The 23996-nt window shown below is 40.9% G+C and overlaps 1 protein-coding gene across 4 annotated transcripts in view; it reads left to right on the forward strand.

The window, feature by feature from the left end:
• Window positions 1-23996, forward strand: part of STARD3NL (STARD3 N-terminal like) — a 34335-nt gene that overhangs the window by 5759 nt on the left and 4580 nt on the right. Inside the window, exons 2-6 of one of the 4 annotated variants that reach the window (XM_072853689.1) lie at window positions 15759-16055; window positions 18871-18948; window positions 20964-21041; window positions 22648-22701; window positions 22804-22921. In XM_072853689.1, the coding sequence (XP_072709790.1) occupies window positions 15831-16055; window positions 18871-18948; window positions 20964-21041; window positions 22648-22701; window positions 22804-22921 (553 nt within the window). In that variant the 5' untranslated portion in view covers window positions 15759-15830. The remainder of the gene's footprint in view (window positions 1-15758; window positions 16056-18870; window positions 18949-20963; window positions 21042-22647; window positions 22702-22803; window positions 22922-23996) is intronic. The other 3 variants (XM_072853690.1, XM_072853691.1, XM_072853692.1) reach the window with 3 other exon arrangements.

The raw sequence follows: 23996 nt of genomic DNA on the forward strand, positions 1-23996 counted from the left end.
ACTTTCTTTGGACTGAACAGTTGTCGGAATTGGTATCTATGGTACCATTTTTTTACCATTAGGCTTCTTCAGGTGGTCTTTGGTACCTTCATGTTGGTTCATACTAATTAGTCTCACTATTCAGAGCCTGGGCCTCTTGGTGCAGTGCGCAGCCATGAGTTTTAAGGTGTGCCTGCTCCTCAGACACAATCTACTTAATAGTGATTTGAAGCAATGGCTTTTAATTCTGTAAATGGTGGTTCTATGTTTTGGCCTTTTGATGGTATAATGTCTCCTGAATGTTAACTAGAATGCCATATGTCAATGAAAATGACATACCTGTTATGTTTTAGTCTCCTTTCCAAATGTTAACTGCTGCCCTTTTAGCTTGTATTTGGCTATTTTGTAGTCCTCTATTATTCAGTAGATTTTAGTTTTGAATAGGCATGTCCAGTACCATGGTGTACCTAGTTATATAGCTGAAAAATTTCTGTCTCCCTATTTTAAAACTAGAGATTAGAAAAACAAAGTATTTTTGTGGACTTTGTGCTTTAATTGGAATAAGAACATCTGTAGAGAAAGGATGCAGAGTAGTCTTAAAATTCCCAAAGATGCTGTGAAGTAATTAATAGGAAAACAGATAAGTTGGGTCAATTTGAATAAGTACAGCACCAAATATTTTTATTTCATCTAATTCAAGGTTCAGATGCTGTGTCTCTGATCTAACGTGTCAAGGAGTAAGCAAGGTTATAAACTTCATTATGCATCATCACTCATTAGGCAACTTCATTACTATAAAGGCTACTACTATGTGTAGGGCAGGTGTCTTTGGGTGGCCCTATAAACCTCTGAGTATTGTTGGATATCAGAGTTATGCCAGCAAGATCTCCCAATGAGTCTTAGCTAGTTTTCTGAAACTGATAGTTCAGGAAAGGCTGGAATTGCCTTAAAATAATTGCAGGTTAATTTTTGCTATGGCAAGTCTTTTTTTTTTTTTTTTAAGGCTTCCTTTCATGCCTGAATTTTAGCTAACCAATACATGCAACTGAGCTTCAGTCTTGAAGCAGTGACTGATGGAACCAAACTCATCTCAGTAGCAGCAGGTGACATAACAAGGGGCAGCTTGGGGGACTTGGGTTGAACTGTAGGAAAACTCTGTAGGAGTTAGTGCAGTACTAGCACGTTACCCAGCGAAACTGTTAGAGGTTTTCAAGACTCAGCTGTTGAGAGCCTCAACTGATGAAGTGTTAGCGCTGGTCAAGTCCAGTGCTGCTCCTGCTTTTGGGAGGAGCTTGGACTGAGTGACCTCCAAAGGTCCCTTCCAGCCAACATTTCTGTGATTCTGTGGCTACACAAATTACTGAGTTTTCATTCTCTCAGTTTTTTGTAACTGTGTGCCTGCTTCATGTCAGCCAGATTTTATATGAATTTGTCTTTTTATTCTGCTTATGCTATTCATGTCAATGTGCAGGAGGTAGAAGACTGTTGTTCACCAGTCTCTAGGCTAACATTTTGTGGTAGTGAAATTCAAGGGCTTTATAATATTGGTTCTTGCTTAGCTAAAACCCAAATTTGCAAGATGGAAGTGCATCAGGAGATACTTCCATTTTCCAAACTCTGTACTTTCAAGGTCGGGCTATAATATCAAGTAACTGAATCAGCTTTGAAATTACGGTGGTGTATTTCCCCAAATGTATGCTCTATGTATTTTTTTTTTAAATATTCCCTCATGTTTACTAAGGAGCATTTGTTTCGAACAGAACATTACTAACCGAGAAGTATTTTTAAAGGCACTGAAACCTTACAATGCTTCTGAGGCAATGATGTGTTACAGCTAGAGACAGAATGAGTGCAGCTTGGAAAGGATATAAATGCCCTTCAGGAAAGGGAGCAATGACTATCAGGAGGTCACTAGTAATGTGTTCTCTACAAGTGAATTTCATGAAAATTAGTTCTTCCAGTTATATAAACAGCGTTGGGAGAGAGTGTGTCAGCAGAATGTTTTTGGTTCATTTATAGTAGAGAACAGTATAAAAAAATTTGTCCAGGTAAGCTTTGGAGGCAGTCTCCAGCTCTTTGGAATTTTTTTCCCCCTAATTTACAGTCAGCATTACCTCATCTTCAGAGAAGTTGGGTTTATCTGTGTGGGCTTTTAATCTGGGTTAATGTTGGGACTGCCAGAAAACACATTGAGAGAATTCTGCTAATACTCCTGCAGGTTAATACAGGTTTATACCAGATATTCTCAGTTTATTAGACTTTGTATATGCAGTGTACCAAACCAGTCTTTACAGTTAATTGTATATTCTGTCCAAGGTGTTGGCTAGAGCAATTTGTGTCTATGTCTAGATAAAGAATGAAATTGGAGTTTTGTAACTGTAGGAGAGCAAACAGGTATGACACTTAGTTCCCAGACCCTGAGGTCTTTTATTGCTTCCAGAGAACGTGTTTAGTGAACTCAGGTCCAGCATAGTTTACTACGCTGACTGGGTAAATCCTGGAGTATCTGTGACAGGCTGGTGTGGTGGATACTGCCCACGCTGGGTCTGGGGTGGGGTACCGCCCAGGGTCCTCCCCGCTTGAAAAGTTGCCAACTCAGAACTTGCTGACTTGAAGACCACTTTCCTGTAGGTATTATGTTGCCTGTTATGCTTATACATTGTTGTGTTCTATGTTACACGAATGTATGTTAAAATTATCTGAAATTGTCTTTAAGTATAACTTAAATATTTGAACATTAGGATTAAAATACCAGTTACTGTATTAAGCTCTGGTCTTGTAAGGAATTTTGGCTTTACTGTGCGTGGACTTTGCCTGCCACATAGCGTATTCCTGCAGATTAACAGGTAGTGTAAGCAGCAATGCAAGTCCTTTTGTCAGAAAATAACTCCTTTGGTAAGGAGAGGGAGAGATAAAGAACTGGTGTGTTTTATTTATCTCTGTATGAGGGAACTTTTTGGCAAGGAAGTGCTTTATTTTTTTGTTATGAATGAATATTACTACTGTTTCAGTATCACCTTTCTCATCAGGAAAGACTTTAATTTAGTACTGAAAACCTTGTAGTTTTCACAATACTTTAGCATCTTGGCCACTGCATTGGCTGTCATCCTATTTTACTCATAGAAAAGAAAAAAATATTTTCAGATTTCTTTTTAACGTTCACAGAAAAGCTATTTATGGTGGGAATTCTTGGGCAGTATTTAGTGTTGTCAGAGACAACACTAGAAAATTGTGTTTCAATAGGTTGAAACCTATTCAAAACCTAGAAAAAGTATTCGAGGTTTTCAATAGGTTTCAACAGCAATTGTGACACAATGTTACTTTGTGGGCATAGTTACTTTATGCAAATATGGTTTCTCTGATATTTTAAACTAAAACAGTGTTGCCTTTTCCTAAAATTGCCTCCATGTGACGCTTTCACTTTTGATTTTGCTGAGTTGTCGATAGGGCTTTGAGTAAGCCTTTTTTTTTTTTAATCACTTCTGTTATCTCTTCTCATTTAAATTCTGCTGTGTGTTTTTTCCTTGGAAAGAAAAAAAGTAACATAAGTTGTGCTGGTGCTCATGTGTGATACATTAACATAGTAAACACAAAATATAATTTAAAACAAGGAAAATAGAATGGAATAATAGGGATAGTACAGTGGTAGAAAAGAGAACTACCATTCTGATCCTGTGTCTCTAAGATATATGTAAAACTGACATGTGCAATGTGTGCCATCTGCTTCTGTCAGTAGGAGTGAAAATAATGGTATTAATTGTAAATGTAACCTGAAAATCATGGGCTAGCTGTCACCGTGTATTACTAAATTCTTCATTAGACTTCGAGGGCAGGGAAGGAGTGCAGTCCTAACCTTGCTAATTTTAATAAACTCCTTTACTTTTCACTTAGTATGCTACATAATACTATTAATAAGACTAAAATCTTTAGTTCACTAGGATAAGTTTTGGAATTTAATTCTCTGTTTGGGAGCCTGAGTTATGGCCATAACAATTATGTGTTAAAAAAAAGAAAACAAAACACACATTTATTTTGAATTAAATAGACACAAACTTTGCTTCTTTCCAGGAAAAAAACCCCATTGTCTATGACTTTTAATAGGTCAGTATAGAAAGCTTAGCTAAATACCTTAGTGGCAGCGGTTGAGTGAAAGTGAATGTATGCAGTTATGAATAAAAGAGAAAAAGATAAAATCTTACTTCTCTTGAAGTCAGGAGAAGTGAGGAGAAAGTATATCACAACTATACTAATGTGGATCCTTACCAGAATTTTTTATTTCCCTCTTAAATGTTTTGACATTTCAGTAAGCTTATAAATTCTGTCATTTCACCCGCCTAGTGGATGAAGGGAAGGCGGTGGATGTAGTTTTTCTGGATTTTATTAAGGCTTTTGATATTGTCCCTCACAGCATCCTTCTGGACAAGTTGTCCAACTGTGAAGTGAGTGGGTAGATGGTGCACTGGGTGAAGGACTGGCTGAAGGGCAGAGCTCAAAGGGTTGTAGGGAATGGGGCTGCAGCTGGCTGGCAACCAGTCACCAGCGGTGTTCCTCAGGGCTCAATTCTAGGGCCAGTTCTGTTCAATATATTTATAAATGATCTGAAGAAAGGAATTAAATGCACCATTAGCAAGTTTGCTGATGATACTAAACTGGGAGGTGCTGTTGACTCCCTGTTGAGGGACAAGAGGCCTTGCAGGGGGATCTGGATAGACTGGAAACACTGGGCAATCATCAGTGGCATGACATTTAACAAGAACAAATGCTGGATTCTGCACCTGGGACCGAGTAACGTGGGACACAAGTATAAACTGGGAGAGGTGTGACTGGAGAGTAGCCCTGCAGAAAGGCATCTGGGAGTGCTGGTTGACAGGAGGCTCAACATGAATCAGCAGTGTGTGCCTGATAAACACACCATAACCAGCCAGTCAAAAAGGTGATTATGCTGCTGTATTTAGCACTGATGTGGCTTCACCTTGAGTATTGTGTGCAGTTCTGGGCCCCACAATTTAAAAAGGATGTTAAGGTACTTGAATGTGTCCAGAGGAGGGCAACAAAGCTGGTGGAGGGGCTGGAAGGCATGTTCTCTGAGGAGCGGCTGAGGACACGGGGTTTGTCTAGTTTGGAGAGAAGGAGGCTGAGGGGCGACCTCACTGCTCTCTACAGCTTCCTGAGGAGGGGATGTGGAGAGGGAGGTGCTGATCTCTTCTCCCTGGTACCCAGAGCCAGGGCTCAAAGCTGGCAATGGCTCAAAGCTGGGAATGCCCCAAAACTGCATCCATCGGGGGAGGTTTGGACTGGACATAAGGAAACATTTCTTTACCGAGAGGGTGGTCAAACCCTGGAACAGGCTTCCTGGAGAGGTGGTCAATGCCCCATACCTGTCAGTGTTTAAGAAGCATTTATTTGGACAATGGCCTTAATACCATGCTTGAACTTTTGTTCAGCCCTGAAGTGATCAGGCAGTTGGACTAGGTGACCGTTGTAGACACCATCCAGCTGAACTATTCTCTTCTCTTCTCCTGCACTCATGATGAGTTGAATAATGAGACGACTGTTATTTGCCTGAAATATCAGGGTTTTTTCAACTCCAAAAACACTTTCAAGGACACATAACACAAAGGGTACAAGTGGAAACAGGATTTTATTTTACTTTTCTGACTCTGTTTCAGGGCAGATGCTCACAAGCATTAACACAATGCGCAAACAGAGCTAGGAGCAGGCTGATGCAATCTCAGTTTAGCTTGAAAAAACATCACTTGAAGTCTGGCAAAGGAAAGTCAGAGAGCTACAGAAAGCCGCAAATCCCCTACATCTTGTGGAGAGCCGTGTGCTATTGAGAGTGCATGGGGAATACCGATTTCTGGCTCACTCGCATGTCTCTTGTGAGAAGGAGTTAATGGCACAGTTTGTATCCGGCATGGTTGCTATGAACTCCACCTCTCCAGACAAGTTTGCCCATAGAGTTTCTTGCAATATCATGAATTATGGGCTGTTTATCTTCCTGGTGAATGTCCTTCACCCAGGCACAGCAGAGAATGAACATGCCGGTCTGTAAACATCATTCCTTCATAGGACGTGCTTTATGTTGGCCACACGTCCTTCCTGAAGCCTGCCATATAGAATAACCCAAACAATGGGACTGCCTGGAGCCGAAAGAAAGGGTGCCAGCTGAACCCAGCCTCCTTCAAATCAGAGGCAGACACGGGGTCAACCCACAGATGATACAACAATCCTGAAAATATGTAACTGGTATTGAAAAAACAGAAATGAACGATAAAATATTAACCTTTGCCAGAAACAGGAAAGCAGATAACCAACCGATGCACAAAGGTGGCTCTTTCTAGAACAAACTCAAATGTTTTAAGAACGTGATTTCCTCTCTTTGTTGGTAATGTATTTTTTTCACATGAATTTGTATTTTGGCATGCAAAAAACCCCCAATCCCCAAACATTCCCACACCTGGTTTATAATTATGTTTTCTCTTTTGTTTCTGAATTATGTTTTTCTTTTAGCCTTTGAGAAGAAAGGACTATAAGCAATGTCATGTGTCACTTAGGATGCAAAAACTCAAATAATGTGGCAGCATGAATACAGGCCAAGCAGTCACTCTTTCCTGAAGAGTAAGAATGAGGATCAGTACCAATCATACACAAAAGAAGAAGGGATGCACGGTATTTTCAAAAGTATGACACATAGCAGTAAAAAGCATACTTTTTGCCTTCCAAATCTTGCTCCGCTGTGCTTCTTGGCCAGCGATGCATGAAAAGCGCTCTCGTGCCTGCCCAGTGCTTGTATTGCATGCAGGGAGAGCTGAAGAGTAGCAGCTCCTGATGGGGCAGCAAGCCTGGAGCCCTTCCAAGCACAGGCTGTTTTGCACAAGCAAGAACCCCTGGGGAAATGGAGCCAAGGGATGAGCAGAGCTCACTCCTGCTACAAACTTGGAATGGGCAAGAGAGCCCAAGAGAGCCAGGGCATGAGCGGTGCCTTGGAGGTGCAAGAGCAGCAGGCAAGAAGGCAGCCGAAAGGGCCCAGAGGAGCCCTGACAAGGGGCTGTGCTCAATGCTACAGGGAACAAGAAGCAACCTCTGGGGGCCACCTTTGGGGCCCACCCTGGCAGTCTAGAAAGCTTCCTGCCCCCACATGCGGGGCACGAGGGCCACCTTGGTGGAGCATGAGCAGCAGGCACCTAGCCAAAATGGCCCAAAGGAGCCCTGGCAAGGGGCCATTGCTCAGTGCAGCAGAGGAAGGCAAAAAAACCCCCGGAGACACTTGCTAGCCCACCTTGGGGGAAAAAAAGCCTTCCTCCCCGCAGCTGCAGGGCACGAGAGGCCATCTTCATGGTGTATGAGCAGCAGGCAGTAACCTAACCACAGCAGACAGGAGGAGCCCTGACAAGTGGTCGTGCTCAGTGCTGCAGAGGAAGGCAAAAAACCCCCAGGGACCAGTGCCAATCTTCCCCAGGGGAAAATTCCGTCCTGACCCCAGAACTGGCAATCAGCTATTCCCTGAGCATGTGAGCAAGACCTGACCCCTTATCCCACAGGCTGCTCACGCCTGCCAGGAGATACCTAAGCCCTGTTCTCCCCTCAACCTGGAGCCATCTCGGAGGCTTCCGAGAGTGGCCACATGCCCCCTGGCCTGATTGACCTTGGGGACAAGAATCCTCCCCGTGCCCGGCAGGACACCAGTGGGTGTTCCAAAGCACTGGGACACCTTGCAGTATCCCCGCGTCCCACTTGCTATGGCTGCTGCCCCTGGTTCCGCAGAGGAGGAGGATTGTGAGCTCTGCAGGGCTCCTCAAGAAGACATTCCCTTGGTCTTGCCACTGCTATTCAGCTGAAAAACCTGATAGGATCGGGCATCTCTAGGAGTTGATGTTTCTTCTCATAACAGGGGATGGTTTTGGCAGCTGCAGCCTGGAGGAAAGCCAAAGTGTAACCAGAGCCATAGGCTGGGATGGACGGTGCTAACAGACCACCATGGAAATAAGACAGGCTTTGAAAAACCAGTGAGTGGAGGTGACGCTGGTGTGGTGGAAAGGTTGGCCATTTTCAGACCTAGAACATTTGGATCTGTGCCCAAAGCACAGCCAGGCAAATGACGACTCTTCCAAACTGTAAAAATAGCCCATGGCTGCTATCGTCATCACATCCCCTTCTCCCACTGAAACCAAGCTGCGCAGTTGGCCGTGTTTATACGGGAGACAAAATATGCTTCAGCAACAGGGTAAAACTTCCACAGCTCATTTGTGACTTTCACCTTTCTGAGAGTTATTTCTTTAGCTCGCTTTGTGGCGAGATGTCCAGATCTCATCTAAAACTGTGTCAAATCTCATTTTCCTTTAGGATTTAGTATTTTGAGTACTGAAAGAGTAAGGAAGGTATTGTTCTTGTCGTTTGCACCAAAACTCATATGTACATTCAGGTAAAAAAGGGCATTTATACCATATATTTGGTTTTGATGCCAGAGGGGGAAGAAAGGGTTTTGGTTCCCTCTGTATGAGCTTTGCAGATATATAGAGACCATGCATGATTTCCTCACCATTCCAAGGGACATTTGCTCCTATGCTGTTTATGGTGAGGTCTTCTTGGAAAGAAGTCCTGAATGTTTTTTGTTCTTTACCACATTTTTCCTTGCACTTCAATAGCTCTTCTCCTCCTTTGGCCTTCATCCTTGACATCTTTCTTGAAAGGGATGGCAGCCCTCTCAGCCTTTGTCTTGCTCCTTCTAGTTGTCGTCATCTTCTGTAGGCCCTGCATGCTCCTAATCAACTGCTTAGTCTTTGCCTTCATCCCAGACGGAATTTATGTTTCTTGAGCCTGAGTGATGAGAAATGCCCATAGTGGTACAGGTGAGTGCTCACCAGGGCTTTGCACAATGCTTGCCTTTCCTATGGAAAGGCCTTGCCCGACACACAAGAATGCATTTGCCTGTATCACATCTGTGGCTCATAGTCACCCTGTGACCTGCTCATGCCTCCAGGAACATTTGCCTACTCCCATGTTTCTGAGCTGTAGCAGAAACTCATGGCGCTCCACCTGACGTTGTGTTACCTATTTCTACCCTGCAGTTCTTCCCGTGTGGTTTATTGATGTTCGGGGTGTCCCTTCTGTCAGAGCGTCAGCTGGTAGGGACCATGGGGGCCGTAGAACTATACCGTGAGATACAGCTTTTTCTGGTTCATGGATGCCATGTAATCCAGAATATGATGTGCCCAATGAATGTATCTTTTGGAGAAGGCAGGAAGCCCACATATCTTGAACGATGGTTTTCTGCAATCTAAATTCAAAAGACGTGACCGTGAACCTCACTGTTTCATACATGTGATGACATCAAAGCGTGAAGCGTGGACATTCACACCTGAGAGGTGTGTTAAGGGGGCTTTCACCCATCAGTAGCCTGCTGGAGTCCAGCTCCGCGCAGCCACGACCAGCAGATCCAGCCCTCTGCCAGCCGTCTGAGCAAGGAACGGGCTGTGTGGGTGGGCTCTGAAGGTGAAGCTGGTGGTATCAGTCTAGTCACTTTCAAAACGGATGTCTGCCTCCTAAGGGAAGAAGAAAACCACAGCTGGCATTAACTGAGCTTCCATTTTGGAAGTTGCATTGGAGAAAGTGCCAAATCAGCCTAGACACTGGAAAAGCTACAAGAGATGAAACACTGGTGGGTGACCATGATGCAGTTAGTGGCACTGCTGTCTGTGGGGAAATGCTTTACTCTCCAGGAGCGTGAAGAAAGGTTGCGGATGACTTTTTAAATGAATTCTGCAGGCATTTAGTGAAGAGGAAGGTTGTTGCTGGGAATGCTGACATGGGTATGGAGTTGGCTGGCCAGGTGGCTGTCTGACACCAAAAGGCAACTGCCTCTCTTTAAGAGTCCCTGGGCACCTGTAAGATAGCTGCAAAGAAGGACTGAAGATTTTGCTTTTTATATGCCCACCTGAAACCACCTGAGAATGTTGATGTGATTAAATTACTGGTTTTGTTATTCAGGTACAAAGGACCTTCTTTTATTTTCTTTAATTAATGAAAGAGACTATGGAAAACAATCTATCTTGTAGCACAGACTTTGTGATTAATCGGTTTGCAAAACTGGTGCAGTGAGTGCAGAAAGCTGCCAGGCTATGTCTGTTCTGTTAAAGAATCTCAACATTTTGATGCAAGCTCAGCGTGACGAGACAGGCCCTTGCACATGTCCAAATGCGGATCTGATGGATCAGCAGGCAGAGCGAGGCTAGAGACAAATTCCCGTGCCAGGAGTGCCCCCTGTGCAGAGGGCTTTGAGGCAAAAGACTGTCAGTAGCAAGGATTTCAGACTCTCTGGAATTTTTAAGCTAAACCCGATGTTTTGAGTTACGCTTGAAAACAAACTGGTAGCCAGTGCATTTTAAGACCATGCTTTCCTCTTTGCAAAGGGCCCCACAAGGCAAAGGGATGCTGAACTAGCACATCCTGACATAATTAGCTCTAGCTGTACTAATTGCATTCCCATATAGTGCTGTATCTAGCAGCAATCCAGACTGGAAGTAACAAATTCCTAGATAATTGCACTGACTGCCACATCAAAAAAAAAGATCATGTCTTTTAGCCAATGTAGATGGAAATTTTTTGGAAGTGCAGGTGTTCCTTGGCTTTTTCTTTCTTTAACAATTTCTTGGCTTTTCTTTTCTTTTTTGACTATGGCCATTGATGGCCTGATCTGGGGTTTATATCTCATCCCAAATGTTTTCCTATGAATGCCTGTTACACAGCAGGGCCCTTCAGTGTGAGGGTTTTCAGTACAAAGCAAGTGCTGTTTACAGCACTCGAGTGCAATGATTCTGCTCACACCCTTGGGATCAGGTGGTCCAAAGTTCATTGTAGCACTTGTGACACCTGACCAAACACATGCCACATATGTCTTCCTCCTCCGAAGCCCTTTGACAGCCATGTTTCAGGCAGCTGCTGCAGAAATAACGGAGGAAGCTTTAAAGATGTATTGTGCTTGGCCGCCCTTGCCTGGTGCTTTTGGCTGGCTGGGACACGACTCGCTGTGGAAGCAATATCCGACGTTTCCTTCTGCTCTTAAAAAAGATCCTCCAGAGAGGGAGATTTCATTAGCGAGCAACACGTCTGACGTCATGCTAACGCTGCTCTAATACAGACAGTATTAGCCCCAGTCTTTGAAGCGCAATAGCGCTTTGCTTCCTGTGGCTTAGTTTTTGCGGTTGCCCGTTTCACAAGTCCAGCTCGGGTGGCTCGTGTGATGGGAAAGGCAGCAGGTGCACGAGAACATGTCCTGCCTCGCTTCGTTCTGCACTTCTCCCTCTGATTATTTCTCCTAATGTTTCCCATGGGGACCATCTGTCCTTTTCATCCACATCTGTAAGAGTGAGACTGTTGGAGCAAATAATCCTAAGGGCAATATCATTCTGGCAGGGTGAGCTGGCACAAGGTGGAAATTAAATGGAAGGGAGTTAGGCGCTTTCAATGTCCAAATTCAGCAGCTCAGTTATGAAAATGTTTCTTGGAAAGGAAAGAACAGGGTCATAAGTGCTGACTGTTGATTTCCACTGGCTGGAGATGATTTCGCGCTCACTCTGTCCACTTCAGCGGGAGGTGCAAATGTTTGGCACTTCCTTGAAGTGAGCCTGAAAGGCCAAATCCACCCAAAGCCTCCTTCCCAAGGAGGAGGTGGAGGCCCACCCAAAGCCTCCTTCCCTCCACAGGGCACCCAAAAGCCCTGCGCTGGTCCCTGCAGGGCCGTTGGGCTCTGAGTGAGCAGCATGCGTGTGAGCAAACCCCACAGGTACTCTGTCAGGCTGGTCAGGTGTTTCAGGGATTTGTATTGCTTGAGAAGAAGTGCTGATGTTTAGGAACCTTTAAATTTGGATTTGGTCCCTCATGTCTTTTCTATAAACCCATAAAACAGGCTGAGAAGGGGCAGGCAAAGATGGTTCTCTGTCATCTTCCTTTCTTTTTTTTTTTTTCTTTTCTTCTTTTACTTGGGGCGTGGTTGACTGGTTTCTGGGCTAGCACTCTGTTGGCATACTTTAATTTTGCCTCGTCTCACTTCTTTTCTCACCTTGCTCTTTCCTTGTTGTTTTTCTCCCATTCTCATCTACATGCAACATGAACCTTATAGATTCCTTGAATGGGGATTTCCAGTCCAGGATGTCCCAGCAGGCTGGAAACAGGGAAAAATGTCATCAGTTTGGGTAAGCTTTCTCCCATGATAAGGGACACTGCCTATTGCTCATAGCCTGCTCTGTGTTCAAGCAAGCGCCTTCAATTAAAAAAAATCCAGGACAGATCCTGTGCTGGCATAAAACATCATCTTTCTTTGGCAACATGCAGAATACCGAATGTACACACAAGTAAAGAAACCCCGTCCCTTTGACAGGACAAGGTTTGTAGGAAGAGCCAATATCTTTCACTAGCTCAATTGGTATGGTTGGGAAAAGTCTCAAACTTTAGGCAAGAGCCCCTCTTCAAGCCCACAACAGAAGCAGTGTCTTTCAAAGCTGAATGCCAGTTGAGAGTACTTATTCAGAGTTCAGTCCTTCTGACAAGCTGCATTATTTATTATGTCAATGATTTAAGAAAATCTTCTTAGGGTCAAATGTTGCTGATGCAGTCTCATGAATTTGCTGTCCTGAGAAAGTTCACTTGTAAGTCAGAGAACTGATCAGCAAATAAATATGCATGTTATTCTATGGGATGGAGATTCAGCTGGGTAAAAATGGTTTTACCAATTAGGAACATAACATTGTCGCTGATCTTCTTTGCTGTCGACATCTGGCGGCCTGCAGCTACCTAGGGCTAGGATGTATAATAACACCACAAACCTAAATGATACTCCAAAATTAGTACCTCTCTTTTCATTTAGGATTTGCCTCCTCTGCTGCAAGTGTAGAGCTAAAGAGCATTTGTGGGCAGAAAACAAAACATTGGCTCTGTGTAGAGCCCCATGAGGGTCCTGTGGCAGGCACAGCGCCATTGCCTTTTCTGGTGTGCAGAGCTGTGTGGGCTTCACTTTGAGATCTTCTAAGAAATTATCGATGATTTCTAGCCCGGTTTTGTTAAAAATTAAGGTCTCTTTCTATCAAGGCTTCCTGGAGAGGTAGTCGATGCCCCAAGCCTGTCAGTGTTTGAGGCATTTGGACAATGCCCTTAATACCATGCTTGAACTCTTGGTCAGCCCTGAAGTGGTCATGCAGTTGGACTAGATGATTGTCCTGGGTCCCTTCCAACTGTTCTGTTCTATTCTATTGAATTGTGAGTCTGATGGTACTAATGAAATTAATGGTAATTAGTACTATTTCTGTTCGGGGGAAGAGAGGACAGAATAAATGATTCTTCAGAATTTTTACTTACTTTTCAAGATGTCCTTCTTTTCCTCAAAGGAGCAACATGAATCCCTCGGTATGGACTAGTCTTCACTAGAGGATGTTATGGGATAACCGTGTTTCTGCTCAACTTTACCATGTCCTGTACTGAAATATGTCTTTGCATAGTGAATAGTTAAATGATACACTTTGTTTTGAGTAGACAGGCATTTTAGATAATGTGGATATTATCAAACTAACTGATAAATGTGATTTGTAGAGTAAGCTTTAGTGGCTGGTATTTGAAACAGAGGTATAGAAGTAATTGCAAAACAGTTTCTGACTGAAAATGTATATCAACATGGGATAGTTGGAGAGAAGCAGGTTCACTGGAATTCTTAATGTGAAGTAAGTCTGTGTTCGTATTCCTACTGTAAAGCTTCCTAGTCCTCTCAGTACTATAACTGTACAAGTGTGGATTATTTTTTTTTAAAAAGGTAGAAACCTGATGCAAGTTCTGTTCAACTTCAAAGTTTGTCCACTTGCCTAATGGTGTTTATAAATTCTAATTTGTGCATGACTCAGAGGAAGGGAGGGAGCATGTGTTACAGAGTTGAGACTACTACTTACTGGGAAAAGTCATTCCGCAAATCCCAACACCTCTCACCCAAAGCTGGGTAAACAAGAGGGTGAGAATGAAGATGGATGAGGGGAAGTAATGAAGATGCTCAGTTGTAAATCTGCTTGAAAAGATCTTGAAACAGGAGCGAGTGCAGTACAACAATTTCTGGTTTTATTTTTACTCCGGCGAATGATGAAACTGATTATTGCAATCTCATATTCCCACTTCTTAATTTCTCTGGTCATGTGTGCTCTGCTAATGCCTCTTTAAAGGAGATTAGGCCCAGCAAAAGGCCTATCAGTTTTTCTGGTCCCATGGTTTACGACTGAGAACCAGAAGACATATACCTTGGGTTGGCTTTGGAAAGCCATGGGCAGGCGCATCCTGGGGTTGATTGCCAGGCAGGAGCAGGATGGCAGTAGCCTGCCTGTGCTTGTGCTTGGCCTTGGCCTTGGCCTTGTGCTTGGTTCGGCCCACAGCCGGATCCCAGAATGAGATGGTGATTGATACTAGCTTGGTTTGCCTCTGATGGCTTGTTCCCTTCAGGCAGAGACTCAGCTGGCAAAGTAGTTTCTGTCTTGGTGTGGGTCTGTTACCGTTCTCGTGACGTTGCCCAAGACTTTGAACTACCTGAAGGCTGTATGTGTGACTTGACCTAGACATTGGCCATCCCTGGCTAGCCTGCCTCTTCCTTGGCTGTGATGTGTGTGCACTGGCAACTCCCTGCCCCACCTTTCCTTTTCTGTGTCCTTGTATCCCTCATGTTTGCCTGCCGGTGCGTTACAGATCCCTTGTCTGCTTTTCCTGTTGTGCTTTGACTGACTGTGTTCTTGCAGACTTGGGAGTTGAAACACTGTTGGAATAGAAGAGTGGGAAGGGTTTCTCTTTCTATTTTGCAGTTTACTGAAAGACAGCCCACACAGGAAGAGACGAAGTTTTGTTCTTGAATTTCAAAATGTTATTCCTCCAGCGTCACAGAAGCTTGGCTGATGTGATTTGTATTGCAGAATGTATAGCTTAATCTTCTGAGTATTTTGCATAAAATCAAATTTTCTGTGCATTTCCTTGAAACTTTTGTGACCTTCTTAGTCAACTTTCTAGAAGCTTTAATTGGAAAATGGTTCTCATGGAGTAATGTAGTGAATCATACATCAAACTGCTCCAGTTTTATAAGAAATTTAACCTGAAAAATTTTTTTAAAAGCCTTATAGTCAGAAGAGACTTAGGGTAATTGCATTACCTTTAACCACTGGGTTGCACACAGTATTTTCAGAGAGACCCTGTCTGGCAATGTAAGTTGTCATAGCAGCTGAACTTATCTATAGAGCAAATGGCAGTGTATTTGCTTTATAGAATGATTACTACAGTATTCAGGGTTTTTAATGGACTTCTAATCTTTTGGTTGTGTCAGCTCTGGATGTGCTGGTAGCTAACACTGCCATTTTTCAGGAGTTGTATGTGGAACTTCCTTTAAGTTGGCTTCCTATTGATAGTGTTTAAATCAGAATCGGAAACCGATTCTGATTTAATCAGATGCACAGCATCATGCTTTTTATTCATTCCTGTTTAATGATCTCACTCTAACAATGTGGAGAATGGAGACTTCTAAATCTAGACAGTGCTCCCTTATTCCCACCGGTCTAATTGAACATTAATTCTCTTGTTTCACAAGTCCTCTGAGATGAAGAGAGCCTAGATATATCATATTTTAGAAACCATTTTTAGAGCCTACTTGCCAAATTCTCTTATTTGTCAGTTTAGCAAAAAGAGAACTGACATGGTAAGATGAAACTACCTACTGGAATTCTGGGGTTTTGGTGACTAATGTGTTTTGGTTTTGTTTGTTTGTTTAGAAATTCCTCCTATATGGATCAGCCTTCTAGTGATGGTGAAACTGGAAGACGACCACTCTGAGCAAACCCAGGATGAATCGGGTGCCGGGTGATGCAGAAAATGCTCACAGTAGCAGTGTGGAATCCTGTCCTTCCTTGCGGGATGTCCACTCCATCAACCCAGCGCAGCTGATGGCAAGGATTGAGCCATATGAAGGCAGAGAAAAGAAAGGCATATCAGATGTCAGAAGGACTTTCTGTTTGTTTGTTACATTTGATCTCTTATTCATAACCTTGCTATGGATAATAGAATTAAATGTGAGTTGTCTTTTCAGTACCCTTAGACTTTATTAATTTATTTATTCACTTCAGGAGTGGTTAATAAGTTGCTCTTCTATCGCAAATTATATGCTATTTGTATCTATTTAAATTAAAGCAGCTTCTTACTTTTAAGCTTTCATGAACATAGTATCTCTAACTGCATCTACTTTTAGTCATTAGGATACATGGTTTATTATCTTCTTATCATTAAACCTTTTGATGTTCCTGTAGTCTATAAACCATGCTGAAGAAACCATTGGGAATCCAGTGAACTTTTCAGGTAGCAAATAAACAAAAATGTTACTGTACGTCTTTGAATTTGGCAAGAAGTGTGAATTTTAACAGGATTGGAGAGTTTGCCTTCTGAGTAACTCAAAGCTGGTGATATTTCACTGGGGTGTTAGTCCCTGGGAAGACTTCCAATGGCCAAAACCTTTCTTTTGCTGTGATGTATTTTCTTTGAGTTGAACTTAGTATGCTATACATTGTGTATGGCAGGGTACATTTAAACAACATAAACTCCCACAGTTGCCCCCTCTTATCTCCAGCATTTGTAATTTGGAAAATGAGACAGTTCTCCTGAAATTTCCAGAAAGCAATAGGATAGCTGATTTGTTATTATTTCATAAGTAGCATCCTAGTTCTTGAGCTGGGTTTTAAGCTGTAATCTAAAATACGCATTTAAGAAAGGACACACAGGAAAAATGGGAGGAATCCCTTTTCTAGACAAGAAAGACCTTGAGTAAACATTTTTTGTCAGCATTCCTTTACAAGATAAATAACCTTTGTTATTGATCTGACATTATGAAGTTTCAGGAGCTGACTGTTCAAGTAGTTAACTGATACAGTGAAAAATACACTTTCTGATTTAATTTGAGAAAGCAGACTTTGCTTGCCTGAATGCTGTAATTTTGGGACTAGAGTTCTGCTGTCTTTCTAGGTGGAAAGACTGTTGTATCCAGTTCTGATGCAGTTCTGCATCCATGTTCTGATGCATTTCTTTTTTTTAGGCCAGTTTCTTAACAGCTTGTTCAACTAAGAGGAGCAGGGTCTGGGTTTGTATCTCTTGTTGGGGATTCAGGGTACAGATTTTCATATTAGCGCGCTTAGAATATTTAAGACTCTGTGTAGAAAATGCTGCCAACTCATGGTGTTTCATTTTGAATGCTGCAGCATTAAGGGACCTCAAGATCCTAGCAGTTTTCTTTGTGAAAAGCTTTGTTCTAAGGAGAACATATTATGAACCAGCATCCTATACTGCAAAATGTCAGCAAGAATGAAAAACAGTTTTTTGTCTTGGAAGTTATAATATTAGAAGCCATCATTTGATATCTGGGATCTGATGCATGGTTAGTTTTTTTTGTTCTCTTTTTTAAAATTAAGTTTTGTTCATTGGGAAGTCAAATAGCACTGCGTTAGGACTGTCTGTCACTGGTATATAAGTAATGGGACTTCAGAATTGCTGCCAGAGTTCCTCTAAGTATTGTTTTCCCTCTGTCACCATTATCCAGTGTGTTTAGGTGTAATTTATTTTTAAACACTTCAGGGAGTAGCTCTGTGGCAGTTTGAGCAAACCCTAAATCAAGGCTGTCATGGTTCTCTGTTCATCCTTATGTTAACATGGTGCTCATGCAGCCACGCAGTCAGCAGCTTGGAGAGGGGGAAGTTGATCTTCCTTATTTATGCTGGAAACAGATGATCACACCTGATGCAGTAGAGCAACCAAGGGGAAGCTATATTTAGAAAATTATTTGTCAGGTAGCCATAGAGGGGAGGGAGAGGAGAAGAAATAGAAGAAATTCAGAGTTGGAGTGAATAGTCTCAGGAGAACACTGTCCAGCAGTATAGTTGAGAAAAGTGTAGAAGTGTCTAGACTGCATTACTTTGAGATGGTGAGCATATGTTGTTGGCGTGCTTTGGTACCACCTTTCTTTAAAAGGATAACGGTAGTCAAACTCAATATTAAAGCTTTCTGTTGGTATCATTTTCCAGTGCTTTACATAACTATTTCATGCAGTGCTTAATTATTGAATTTAATTTTAAAACCAAAAGATATGTACTCTAAGGTTTTTTGCTCCCAACTAAGATATATATTCCTCTCACTCTCTGACCCAATACATCCCAAATTATTTTCTTACTAACCTAGTTTGAACAGGAAAGTGACAAATCCTTCCACTGGAGAGAAAGATAGTGGCTGAAGAAGATGTAATTTTGAATCCCCTCAAGCAAATGAAGCAATTAAACTTGGACATTAGTTATTTGTGGCAGAATAGTCTAATAGTTGCAGCTTCTGTGTTTTTTACAGTGGGTTTTTTTGCTCGGCTCTCTTAAAACAAATATATGTATGCTGATAAGGAAAAGATCTGGAGTATGAATTCAGTTACTGTTTTGTTTCCTATTTGCTAACATGTGAGTAACTAGAGGTAGTTTCTGGGTAGCTTTTTGATCAGCTGTTTTGATCGTCCTTATGAGACATAAAATGCTCTGTGAATTTGTGTAACAGACCTTACATTTAATAATTTATTCTTCCCTCCACAACTTGTTTGCTTTTATTTTGGAACAGTCTGAAATGTAGCTTGCATAGGCCAGGTGATAATGCTAAATGTTTTCACTTTGAAAATTGTATATAATAATGAAAAACAAATGAGGACACTAATCTTGAAATTGACATTCTTAGCATATCTGTCCTCTGTACTTAGTTTAATGACCTTTTTGTACATCAGTGGGGAACTATTTCACCCTTCAGATTTGTGTGTGTTTTGGCTTCAGTAACTTCTGTTCTAAAGCTGTGTGTTGTGTTGTTTCTTTGTAGGTAAAAGGAGGCATTGAGACTACCTTAGAGAAAGAAGTCCTACAATATGACTACTCTTCTTCATATTTTGATATATTTGTAAGTGTTCTTTTAAAACAAAAAAAAAAGAAAGAAAAAAAGCAGCAAAAGTACAGTTTTCCCGCATTCCTCCTTCCACAGATGTTCTTCCCTAGTTTGAGTCCTGTGAAAGGGTTGATCTTTTCTTGTTAATTTAAATCGAAGGACTTTTGCCAAATTTCACCCATCTAGGGGTTGCCCAGTCCTGCTTTGGCAGCAGGTTCATGAGCCTGTGGATGGAGATGCTTAGGCACACTTAAATTGCGTCTTCTGCTTTGGGGGGGCGCAGAAAAGCAGATTAAAAACTCAGTCAAGAATGTGAGACTGATGTAACATAAAGATAATTCATTAAGAGGACAAGACCAATAGTCCTCCAGCTATAAAATAATTTTGTTTAAACTGACATTTTTGTCCTTCCACAAAAATAAGTCAGTTGCAGTGAGGAGAGACTTGTTCCCAGGTTGGCCTGTATAGGTCAGGGTTTTTTCAGATTTCTGTGTTTTAACTCAAACAGGTTTTTTTAACATTGTACTAAAAATAGATGATATGAAGTATGATTCTCCTTGACTATGTATAAGCACCTTGGGCACATGGGAGGAACTCTACTGCATTAGGAAATTTCTCTTGTCATTCAGCAATGCTGTAGCTCTGTAGTTGCAATGCATTTTGCACTGCATGGACCAAGTTACTGATCTCAACGTAAAAGCTGTTTCTTTACGGTTCTTCTAAAGGGCCTCATGTTTTTGCAAGACCATTAATTCTACCAGACCTTGTTTGCCTGGCAGAGATGAGTTGGTTTGGTATCAGTCATTTTATATTGATAACTATACCCAGAATCTCTCTTTGAAACTGGTGTAAAAACCCATCCTTGCTTCTGCATTGGACCATTTGCTGTGTCAAATGGAATGAGGTACCGGATACAAAAATTTCATAAGCTAGCAAACTATGCTACTTCTCCCTTTCTCTCTCATTATTTTTCTGGCAGGTTCTCCATGATATACCTTACTGCAGAAAGCAAAAAATGTTATCTGTAAATGTTGGTGCTCTGGAATTTGTTTTTCCCTGTAGTTGAACCAAGGGTTAAAAACATGTAATGCAAAATAATAGACTTTTATTCCCTGGGAAGGGACAAGGTCATTGAATTCTGCAAAATGATTTCCGGGCTTATACAGGATTTCTTTTGTTTCTACTACACATCACTGAAACATATATATATGCATAAGATTAAATGGGTTCATTATACCTCTGGCCATGTCTGTCCTTGATTTCTTTTCATTTTTAAGTGTTCGTTTCACATCTTTTAGATTGTGAACACATCTTTTAAAACAAGTTGGAGGCAATCTAATATCAAAGAATAAACAGAGAAATTGAAGGTTAGGGTCCCTGATTCAGAAATCTAATCTGTCTGCTATTGATTTCATTTTCTGGCCTAGAAATACCATAACTTACCTTTCTTTACTGCAAAATATTTGGAACAGCTTGCTATTGCAGGCATCTCCAGAAAGAATAATTGATTGTTTCAACATTAATATTTCAATAAATACTAAAAATTTAGTAAGTAGAAACTTGTTTTTAAAAATTCTTCCCATTTTCTGATTGCATTTGTGAAGCCTTTACAGTTTTTAATGATATTCTTGTGCAGTAGCATACCGCTAAGATCAGTAAGATGCACAGTGACGCTCAAGGTATTTGCTGGATTAACAGCATCTAGATTTAACTGCTTAGATTCCAGCCAGGTAAAATGGTCATGAACATACTTTGTGTAGCTTTCTTATGTTTCTAACTTATTTGTGGAATTGCACATGCTTGCATATTTGAGCCTACATAGGCATGTGAGTGGTGCCATTTGCTTTACAAATGGGAAATTATGTTCTATTTCTGTTTTATAAGCACACATTCAGATTTGTTTCTCAATAACAGAACTTAGATTGTCCTGTTTTAAGTTGTTTTGAAACAGTATTTTCAGTGAGCTGAGAATCTTGTGGTTCTTCTGTGTTCTGAATTAACCAACAAATATTTTTTTCCTTTCTCTATAGCTACTGGCAGTCTTTCGATTTAAGGTGTTAATACTTGCATATGCAATGTGCAGACTGCGCCATTGGTGGGCAATAGCTGTGAGTAGTAGCCAAGCATAATGGAGTTTTAACTAGAATGGATCAAACAGACAAAACTTTAGATGCCTCTTAACGCTTGTATGTTAAGAATCATCTTGATGCTATATATGAAAATTCACTGTACAGTAACAGATTTAAAACTTCTGTTCTGGAATATTTTTAGCCTAAAGACAAGAATTTAATAGCAGAGTGGGTGTGGTTCTTATTAGGTATCATGTTAATACAAATTGAAGACTTATTTTGAATCCAGTATGGATGGCTAGTCGTAACTGCTTGTTACCTCTGACTTGTTAATTAATGTTTGAAATATATTTGCATTTGAAATGGTGAACTGTATTCAAAAAGAAGAATTGGCATTATTGTACCAGTGATCCAGCTGTCCATTAACTTCCACATTCTTAGCTTTTTAGAGTTTTAGGTGCCACCCATTGAGCACTAGCACCTGTATTTCTTCATGCTCCAATACAAAATGTTGAATATGCATCTCTTCTTAGAAAGGAAGTTCTTGAGAACTGTAGGCAATCACAGTAGATTGGAGCAAATATCTTTAATGCAGCTGTACTGCATGGATGAGAAAGAATGCAAAACTTGATGACAAAGTCATACTTCCACCAGTCAGTACTATAGATTGTAATACAATAGGCATATTGCTGGCTTAGTGTGTTGTAAATCTTAGACTTCTTTTCCCTTACACTGTGGTAGGTGCTCGTAGAATGTGTTCATGTATAACTTTCTTCAAGTGAGTAGCATGCAGTTTGTTTAGCAGTCTGAGATTACATGCCATGATTTTTTTGAAATTCTGTTATTAGCGTGGCACAAACACATATATAATAGCAACTGCTGCACTGATTGTGTTCATTTCTAAGTGCACGCCTCTCAAAATCCCTTACTCTTAGTTGTGTAGCTTTAGAGTATTTCTTCCAATGACATCTTCCAACTTGATGCAGTTGTTTGTGAGATGGAGAGAGTGAACCCATCATGGCAGTAAGCAATTAGATATACAAAGCTTCACTGAAGGTTTTGCAGAAGCCATTAATCTTAAAATCCTACCTGTGCTTACCAGAAGCTAGTTAGGTCCTGCTATTATTTAAAGAATTGCTGGACCCAAATGCACTAATAGAGTTAGAAGCCTTACTTAAGTGAACAGTACTTGTCCACTGCTGCTTTTGTGTTTTTTTCAGACATTTTATGCAGCCTGCCATTTTTTAAATATGTCAGGGAGTATCAAGTCTTCAAAGTGATTCATTTTTCACAATATCAGTACGTTAATTAAAATATTAATTCCAATTTACTCCTGCAAAGATGTTATGTTATATCTTATACAGTAAGATCACAATTTATATAACTCAGTATCTGTGTAGCATCTAAACTGCCTATCTGCTGTGTGGAAATCAACATTTGGAGATGTCTGTATTAAGAGTTATCTTTATTAAGGAGGTTATTTTACTAACGCTTCAAGTTAATTGTATCATATTTGTTACATTTTATTAATCTATGATGTTGCTGTTGCTGGTAAATATTTAAAGTTGCAACTGGTAGATAATGGCAGAAATGAGAAAGTAAATCCATTTATTAGTCTTAACTGTTCTTACCCTGTCTCTTTCAGTTTACAACAGCAGTGACCAGTGCCTTTTTATTAGCAAAAGTAATTATTTCACAGGTATATATTCTAATCAAATGTTTGTTTTACTTTGTTGTTTTCTTGAAAGCAAGATTCTTCAGGGTAATTTCTGTAATGTTGTGTGGTTTTGTTTCCTTCAAGCTGTTCTCACAGGGTGCTTTTGGCTACGTGCTGCCCATCATATCCTTCATACTTGCCTGGATTGAAACTTGGTTCTTGGACTTTAAAGTGTTACCGCAAGAAGCTGAAGAAGAGAACAGTAAGCTTTTGATATTTCCCCTCAGTCACTGCAGTTGGCAACATTCACTCCCATGTTATCTGGCAGAAGAATGCTTCTTTCAGCTTCTCAAAATTTGAAGAGCTGTGGGAAAAATTAAATCATATGGCATAATTTTTCTTTTTCTGGAAAGGAATATATGCCTTCAAAGAAGTGGGTTTTTAATTAATTTAGGGAGGCAAAGTTAAAAGTTACAAGGGCCAGATCAGCAATTTGGCAGGCACTTAGGAACTTATATAATATTGTATGCTTAAGACATGAAAATTTAACTAACTTGGGCTTGTAAAATTTTATTTTCTGGGTAATGCACAGAATAAGTGTCTGGTTCCTCCTTCAGGAAGAGTAGGCACAATAACTAACTCAATGTCACTAACTCTTCTTTTGAGGTAGAAAAGGGAAGGTGAAGTATTGTGGAGAGACTGCTTCATGCACAGACAGAATGAGACCAGAGCAAGTATGAATTTCATCCTCTTAAGATGAGGCAGCAGGTCATCTGACACTTGATGTATTCAACTAAATGGAGGAAACCCATTGATTTAGTTGAAAGAGAATATTGCTTGAGTGGTGAGGAAAAGAAAGCATAGATTTCTGCTACAGATGTTTTGTTATTTTCAACAGCAGGAGAGTAATTATACAGCGAACCTGTTATTTGTGCATCATTACCTGAAACACAGTCTGAAACTCTGTTGGAAGGGCATGTCTGCCTGTTAGGTAAAATGAGAAATTTTACATGGGCATGGATGCCTCCATTTTTTTAGTGCTCTGAAATGCAATCTTTCTACTTTGATCCCTTCCCTCTTCTTTTCCACCACTCCAACAAATAAGTTGGTTAAATGAGTACCCTCGGTTTTGCCTAGAGAAAGGGAAACTTAGGGTAGCTTCCCCCCCCCCCTCTTTTGAGGGGGTGAGGCTGCATCACACTTATCTCAACAGATAAGAAATCTAACCAGTTCAGAGACTTTTCCATTTTTTTTATACTGAATATTCATAGACAAAGAAAGTATTTGATACATACACATTTAAATACTTGATGATCATATTCATAAAATTGAGATGA

This window comes from Ciconia boyciana, chromosome 2 (genome assembly GCF_034638445.1).
Source record: "Ciconia boyciana chromosome 2, ASM3463844v1, whole genome shotgun sequence".
NCBI classification, from domain to species: domain Eukaryota; kingdom Metazoa; phylum Chordata; class Aves; order Ciconiiformes; family Ciconiidae; genus Ciconia; species Ciconia boyciana.